At 39.2% G+C, this 8,533-nt stretch overlaps 1 protein-coding gene across 1 annotated transcript; it reads left to right on the top strand.

Annotated features, from left to right (window-relative positions):
* Positions 1–1,161: 1,161 nt before the first annotated feature.
* Positions 1,162–6,918, top strand: LOC138883410 (uncharacterized). Its single transcript, XM_070164095.1, has 10 exons — positions 1,162–2,256; positions 2,348–2,497; positions 2,672–2,899; positions 3,645–3,815; positions 4,023–4,084; positions 4,142–4,548; positions 4,927–5,217; positions 5,718–5,782; positions 6,088–6,447; positions 6,568–6,918. Exons 1-10 carry the CDS (start codon positions 1,162–1,164, stop codon positions 6,916–6,918), a joined length of 3,180 nt encoding a protein of 1,059 aa, XP_070020196.1.
* Positions 6,919–8,533: the final 1,615 nt, after the last annotated feature.

Raw genomic sequence — 8,533 nt, 5'->3', positions numbered from 1 at the left:
TAGTTCAATTGTAGTAGGTGTTTTCATATTGTACCTTTCAGCTTTATCTAGAAGCAATTGTATTAGTTACTCAGAGTTTTCAAGTTAGAGTTAACTTGAAGTTGTCGCAACAGTTGAGGATGTGTACTACAATGGGATTAGAGTTAATCCTAGGTTTTACAAAAGAGTTTCTGTAAATGTAGTTTATGGCTCAGTGATTTTAGTAGAGAGTTTGGGAAAATCCTACTGGAAGGTAGGTCGTGATTTTTTTCACCTTTTGGGCCAGGTGCTTTCCACGTAAAACTCTCTGTGTTCTTTAATTTTTGTATTTATAATTCTACAACAGTAGTAGTTGGAACACATAGAAGAACCAGGTCTTTCTATAATCAGATTAAACAAAAAATTGGGCACCACACAAATTACCCCTCCCCCCTCTTGTGTGGTATTGAAGTGTAGAACATCAATAGGTATCAGAGCGGGTTATCCTTGAAAAGATTAATACCTTAGGAACAGATCAAGATGAGTGCACCACCTGAAAATTGGGAATGACAATCCACTGCTAGGCCTCCACTCTTTAATGGCCAGTACTACTCTTGATGGTAAAACAGGATGAGAGATCATATCATCAGAGAGGACTATGAACTCTGGGACATTGTTATCGATGGTCCTCTGGCTACAATGAAGAAGAAGGCAGAAGGAGTGGATGTGCCAAAGACTAGAGCTGACTGCACTGGTGAGGACTTGAAGAAGTGGGAAAGGAATGCTAAGGCCAACAAATGGCTTGTGTGTGGACTTGGTCCAGATGAGTACAGCAGAATTCAGAGCTGCACTACTGCTAAGGAAATTTGGAACACTTTACAAGTGGCTCATGAAGGAACTCCTCAAATGAAGAGATCAAGAGGAACATTGATGTATTCTCAATATGATAATTTCACCATGAAGGAAGGAGAAATCATCCAAGAGATGTACACAAGGTTCACAACACTAACAAATGAACTTAAGTCTCTTAGAAGGATTATCCTTGAAGAAGACAATGTTGAGAAAATTCTTACAAGGGTTTTGCCTGTTACTTGGAAAAGCAAAATTACTGCTATTCAGGAGTCAAAGAATATTGTCACTCTCAAGTTGGATGAGCTAATTGGAAATCTCACTGCCTATGAACTGAGAAGGTAGACCATGAAGATGGATGCTCCCAAGAAAGAAAGAAGTCAGGCTCTCAGAATTGCTGAAGGTGCAGATCTAGAGGAAGATGAAACGGCTATGATCACGAGGGACTTCAAGAAGTATCTAATGAGAGAAAAGTGTTCTTCAAGAGGTGCAACTTACAACAAACCAAGGGTCCCTAAAAACCAGACCAACGAGGGTTATTACAAATGTGGTAAGACTGATCACATAATCAAAAACTATCCTCAATGGGAAATAGAATGGAAGAAGGAAAGGGCTAAACGAAAGAACAAGAAGAAGGAACAGGTTCATCCCAAGAAGAATAAAGGATCAACGAAAGCTATGGTTGCTTCCTGGGGAGAAAGCTCAAATGAGGATTCAGAAGATAAATATGGAGATGAACAAGCACTTCTGGTCATTGGAGAATCAGATGATGAACAAGAGGTAAGTGTGATTCATCTCAAAGACAAGATTAAATTTTTGTCTAAAGAAAGACTATTTGAGTTACTGCTAGATTTCATTGATGAGTCTGAGGTCATAAACAATGAAAAGGGACAGCTGTCTAAGGAATGTGTAATCTTGAAAGCTAAGTGCAAGAATCTGGAACTCAAGGCTAGTGAAAGTGATAGTAAATATACTGAGTTGAAGAACCAGGTTCTTGAACTTGACACCACTCTGTTAGAGATTAGATTTGAAAATTTAAAATTGAAATTAGGAACAGGTAAAAAGAAAGTTGATCACATACATCTCAACATAGAAGAAAATTTAGGAAAAATGAAGGATGAGTTGTACAAAAAGGATGAGCAGATAAGAGTCCTAAAAGAAGATCTAGGTAAGGTTAAGCATGAACTAGACAGAACTTGCAAATGGAATAAGTCCTCTGATGCACTATCTTGGCTACAAGAACATCACAGTAGCGATAAGAGAGGACTTGACTATAAGACCCCTGGACCTAAGTGGGATCCCAAAAGTAAGTATATCACATTTCTTGAAAACAAAATCTGCACATATTGTGGAAAGACTGGTCACTTTAAAAGTGAATATAATGCAAAAGAAAAGGCCAATCAGAAGAATAAAACATTTGTTCAAGGGAAAAATAGGCTGCTAGGATGGGCAAAAACGAATTTAATTCACCCTTTTGCCTATAGAAAGGGACCCAAACTAGTTTGGGTTCCTAAGACTAACCCCTGATTTTCTCTTGCAGGTTAAAGTGAAGGGAAGCAGCCAAATATGGTACATGGATAGTGGTTTCTCAAAGCATATGACTGGTAGCAAGAACCAGTTTCTTTCACTTGAGGACCTCAAAAGAGGTAATGTCTCCTTTGAAAATGGTAAAAAAGGTGAGATCATTGGGGTTGGAAAGGTAGGTAAGACAGACTCACATTCCATTGAGAATGTCTACTTGATAGATGGCTTGAAATATAGCCTAATCAGTATATCACAACTGTATAACAGAGGTAACTTGGTAGCATTCACCTCTACCAAATGTTTTATGATAAATCTTACCACTAACAAGATTTTTTTGCAGGGAAAAAGAGTAAACAATATATACATTGTAGATATGTCCACTCTTTCAGAAAATGAACTTACTTGTATAAGTGTATTGGACAATGATCCCCTCATTTGGCACAAAAGACTTGGACATGCAAGTCTAAGTCAATTAATCAAATTAGTCTCCAAGGACCTGGTGATAGGGCTGCCTAACATCAAGTTTAAGGAAGACAAAGTTTGTGAGGCTTGTGCAAGAGGGAAGCAAGTAAGATCTTCTTTTAAAAGCAAGAAAGTAGTAAGCACGACCAGGTCGATGAAACTGGTTCATATGAATCTTTGTAGTCAAATGGGAACATTAAGCAGAGGTGGAAAGAAATATGTGATGGTGCTTGTTGATGATTACTCTAGGTTTACTTGGACATTGTTTTTAACATCTAAGGATAAAGCATTGACATGTTTACTGCCTTTGTTTGAAAAACTCAAAAACAACTAGGTAATCAACTTGCATCAATTAGGTCTGATCATGGAACTGAATTTGAAAATGCTAAGTTTGGTGAATTTTGTGATGAGCATGGTATAGATCATAATTTTTATGCCCCTAGGACTCCTCAAAAAATGGATTAGTTGAAAGAAAGAATAGGACTCTTGAAGATATGGCTAGGACTATGCTTCTTTCTAGTAAACTGCCTCATAGATTCTGGGTAGAGGCTGTAAATACTTCATGTTACATAATTAATAGGTGCATTACTAGACCTCTTGTAGAGAAGACTCCATATGAGTTACTTAAAGGGAGAAAACCAAATATATCCCATCTTAGGGCATTTGGATGCAAGTGCTTACTGCACAATAATGGAAAGGACTCCCTAGGTAAGTTTGATCCCAGAAGTTATGAGGGAGTATTCTTGGGATATTCTTCACATAGCAAAGCTTATAAAGTATACAACAAAAGAACTATGTGTGTAGAAGAAAGTGTACATGTAGTTTTTTATGAAACTAACATTCTTTCTGAGAGACAAGAACATGAAGATAAAGTTATTGGGCTGGTAAAAGAGTTAAATGAAGCTTCACCAGAAGAAGGAACAGGTGATGGAACAGGTTCTTCCATCCAGGGCAACCTGACAGGGGGAACTGAACAAAGAAGAACTGAATCTGATCCCCAAAAGGAACCTGTCCATGAGCATGTTCCTCAGCAATAGTACATAGGAGAAACATCAAACAAAAACCAGTTGGTTGTGAAACCTTACAAGTATCAAAGTTCTCATCCCATTGAGAACATAATTACTGATCCAACCTCTGGAATTAAAAATAGATCTAAATTAAAGAATCTGTGTGCTTTTGATACTTTTTTATCTCTTATTGAACCTAAAAATGTTGTTGAGGCTTTGCAGGATGCATACTGGGTGAATACAATGCAAGATGAACTCAATCAGTTTGAAAGAAGTCAAGTTCGGCATCTAGTTCCAAGACCCAAGGACATATCAGTAATTGGCACTAAATGGGTCTTTAGAAACAAACTTGATGAAGATGGAATTGTTACAAGGAACAAGGCAAGGTTGGTGGTTCAAGGTTACAGCCAGGAGGAAGGCATAGACTATGATGAGACCTTTGCTCCAATTGTAAGATTGGAAGCAATAAAACTCCTCATAGCCTTTGTAGCTAACATGAAATTTACTCTTCATCAGATAGATGTCAAAAGTGCTTTCTTAAATGGCTACTTAAAGGAAGAAGTATTTGTCAAACAACCTCCAGGTTTTGAGAGCAAGGAGTGTCCGAAACATATACACAAATTAGACAAGGCTCTCAATGGACTCAAGCAGGCTCCTAGAGTATGGTATGAACGAATGTCCAAATTCCTGCTTGAACATGACTACAAGAGAGGTAAAATTGACAACACTCTATTCTTGAGGGAAAAAGGTAAGGACCTTCTTGTAGTAAAAATATATGTCGATGACATAATTTTTCGGGAAAACACTAAAATATTAAGTAAGGAATTTGCAAAACTTATAGGGAGTGAATTTGAAATGAGTATGATGGGTGAGATTAACTTCTTCTTAGGCTTTCAAATTAAACAAAACTCAAATGGAACCATGATCCATCAGCAGAAATATGAAAAAGAGTTAATTAAGAAGTTTAAAATGGAAGAATAAAAAGAAATAGACACTCTTATTGCAACAGCCACAAAATTGGACATAGATGAACCTGGTTCATCTATTGATCAGAAGTTGTATAGGGGTATGATTGGTTTACTTTTGTAACTTACTGCTAGCAGATCTGACATTATTTTCAGTGTAGGGCTTTGTGCTCGATTTCAAGCAAATCCAAAGGAATCCCACTTGACTGCTATCAAGAGAATATTGAGATACTTGAAAGGCACTACTGACCTTTGTCTTTGGTATCCAAAAGGTAGTAACTTTAACCTAGTGGGATACACTGATGCTAACAATGCAGCTTTCCTGGTGGATAGGAAGAGCACCTCAGGTATGGCACACTTCCTTGGTTCATGTCTTGTGTCATGGCCTACTAAGAAGCAATATTCAGTGGCATTATCCACTGGTGAAGCTGAGTATGTTGCCGCTGCTTCCTGTTGTTCTCAATTACTATGGATCAAATAGTAGTTGATGGATTTTGGTATTGAAGTTGGTTGCATCCCTATTTTCTGTGATCACACTAGCTATTAGTATGACTAAGAACCCGGTTCATCATAATAGAACTAAGCACATAGATGTTAGACCCCATTTTTTGAGGGACAACTATGAGAAAGGAATGATTTCTATAGAATTTTGTGCTACTAATAAACAGATTGCTAACATCTTCACTAAAGCACTAAGTAGAGAGCACTTTGAAAGGAACATGTTAGAATTAGGGATAATTAAGATCACCTAATGGGACCAGTTTAGAATGCACAAAAAAATGAAAAAAAAAACTAGAAAAAAATGATTTTTTTTGTTAGAAAATCTGGAACTTGTGTAAATATCTAGATTAATCATTGCTTAGTCTCATACTGCAAATATTATACTCTTATGACATGTGTTGATATGACTCACTGATCTCTAACAAAATTTTCTCTATTTTGGTAATTTAAGGCATGATCAAGAGGATTCTTAGTGAAGAACCTGGATCATCAGTACTGGTTCATCTGAATAATGAGGTATACTTTCTACACTCTCCACAATTAGAAATATTAATATTTAATTCATGAGCACAGTCCTACCCATGTTCAAAATCATCACAAAAACCTATCCCTCTAAAGTTTGAACCAGTTCCGTCTCTAATAGAATCCTCACCACATAAAATGCCCAGAATCTAGGGAAGCTTAATCGCTTATTCAACCTGAAATTTCAGGTTGATGGACTTCTAATTAACTAAAAAAAGCTGTTGTTAGTCATTAGTTAAGCCTCTCTATTTAAAAACCCATCATCACAATCACTGTTACTTTCATAATTCTCTAAACAGTCAAATTTCTTCTGCACTCTATTCTTCTCTCTTCCAAAACCCCAATTCACAAATCCTCCTCTAGAATTAGCAAGAAGTCTAACTCCCAAGATAACCCAGGCACTCATCCACAACCTACCCCCTCTGATTCCTCCACCCCTCCTCCACCTAGCACAACCCCCTCAACCTAGGAGAAGGCGAGTGACAATGCTTGCTCGCAAAACAGTGGCAACTGGTGCTCTTTCAAAGAGATTGAACGAGAAATCAAAGGCAAACCAAGCCCAAGACTTTGAGAACTCAGATGATTCGTTCAAATCTGCGAGTGAGGGGGAAGGAACTGGGTCTTCTAACTCTGAGAAGGCTCAAAATTCCCCTTCTGAGGTACATTCTATTTTATTTAAAAACTTAGACAATAGGTTTGTTCTGGTTGGGTCTGTTAGGAATGTGGAATCGCCTGAGTGAAGAAGGAAAGGTGGTAAAAATAAAGGTAAAAAAGAAAAGGAGAGTGAGGGTGTGCATAGTGATGTGACGGGAAAAGGGAAAGAAGTGGTTGATTCTTCACCCACTTCTGAATTGGTGAGACCAGCTATCTGTGGGGTTGAACATGCAACTATGGAAGAAAGTAGCAAGAAGACATGGGAAAGTGGGTCAGGGGAGGCTGCTGGAGGGTTGGTTAATCTTATTTCACAGGCAGATGAACCTAGTTCATCTATTGAGGAGACCCTAGCAGACCTTCTGAAGAAAGTGGGTTCTAGCTATGATCCAAAGAAAAGGATAACCCAAATACCAAAAGCCCCCATCACTGCAAAACCTTCCAAGAAAAAGAAAGGCTTTTTCTCCAACAACTGCTGAGATTTCTCTACCAAAAGGAAGGGCCAGACGAAGCATGATGAAGCAGAGTGAGAGTGAGTTACAAAAGGCTATGGCAAAAAGCAAGAAGAAAAGGATAACTAAAGGAATAGCTAAGGTTTTAGAGCCTGCTGAGGCTGTTGATATGGATGAGATGGAAGAGGCCCATCAGGAAGAACACACAACTGTGGAGTTTCAGACCCCCAATCCCAAAAAGACCAAGACTTCTTCCAAGAAGTCTTCATCTGTGTCTAAGACTGCTGAACCTTCATTGGCCAAGAGGACAAGTTCTGCTGTGAAAAACAAACAAGTTAGAATTATTGAGGAGGAGGAATGGAGTGGTGAAGAAGAGAGTGAATCTGATGATGAACAAGATAAGCTGGCCAAGTTTGGCAAAAGAAAAATCTTGAAAGGTAGACTTCTGAAGGATTTGGTGGAACCAGGGATGGTTCGATTGGTTGATGCTCTAGCTGCTCAGGGCTGGAAGGACATGGTCCTTCAGTTGGATGGTAGGCTGGCCAGGAATGAGATCATTGAATTCATGGCAAATGCAGAGGTCAAGGATGGCAGAGTTACCAGCTAGGTGAGAGGGGTCCAAGTGACCTTTGATGCAAAGGAGCTGGGTGAGATTTTTGACATTCCCTCTAAAGGATATGATGATTACACAAGGCAAAGATGGCCAAGTCTGGACTTCCTTCCTACTGCCCTTGCAATCACTAGGAGATTCTGTGATGTCACAGAAGTGAATGAGGCCAAAGTTGTGCATAAGAGTGAAATGAATCCACAACACAAAATCCTGTTTGAATTTGTCAACAAGTGCATGCTGCATAGGTAGGAAAGAAGGAACATTGCTAACTATATGGACTTGGTGTTGATGGATGATAAGTTAGGATTTTAAAGTGTTTATGTCCCTACTTGTCTATGCTTTGAGTATAAATTGATAAAAAACAGTCACAAAATGCTCACAAGTTGTGCTTGATTGTAGGGTTGATTGACAAAGTGACGAAATGTCAAAGATCTGCTCAAAAAAGGAGTAAAACCTGCTCAAGTATCAAAGACCAAGAAAAGTGAAGAAAAAGGGGCTTAGTGCGGACCGCGTAACAATGACCGCAGCCGCACTAGGAGGTTCAGAGACTGGACATTTTAAAGCTTAAGGTCACGCGGCCGTGGTAGGATTCGCGCAGAGAAGCTTCGCGGCCGCACTCCTGCTCTGTGCGGTCCGCGTTCATAGGGTTCAGCAAAGGGCATTTGTCCTCACGCGGTCTGTGGTCACGTCTGGGCGGACCGCGCCAGTTGCCTTCACGGCCGCGGTACACTCCCACGCGGTCCACATCCCCCAGTTCAAGTCATCAAGCAACTGAAGCCCAAGAGCCAGTGCGGCCGCAGTCCATTTTGTGCGGCCCGCACTGACCCCACAGGGCTATTTTTGTTCAGTTTTTCCAGCCTAGTATAAATAGAGCATTTTACTATTTTTTTAAGGGAGCGGTCAGATCTGAGAACAGAAGAACAGCTGCGCTTGGTGTTGTAGCCATTTTTGGCATATTTGCTTCCCATTAACAATAGATTATTGTAGTTTTTTCTTAGTAATTAATTAATATGTGTAGTTTTTCATCTATTT

This window comes from Nicotiana sylvestris, chromosome 12 (assembly GCF_000393655.2).
Source record: "Nicotiana sylvestris chromosome 12, ASM39365v2, whole genome shotgun sequence".
Lineage (NCBI taxonomy): Eukaryota > Viridiplantae > Streptophyta > Magnoliopsida > Solanales > Solanaceae > Nicotiana > Nicotiana sylvestris.
The sequence above is the reverse complement of the archived record's forward strand: the minus strand, read 5'-3'. Positions and strand labels throughout refer to the sequence as shown.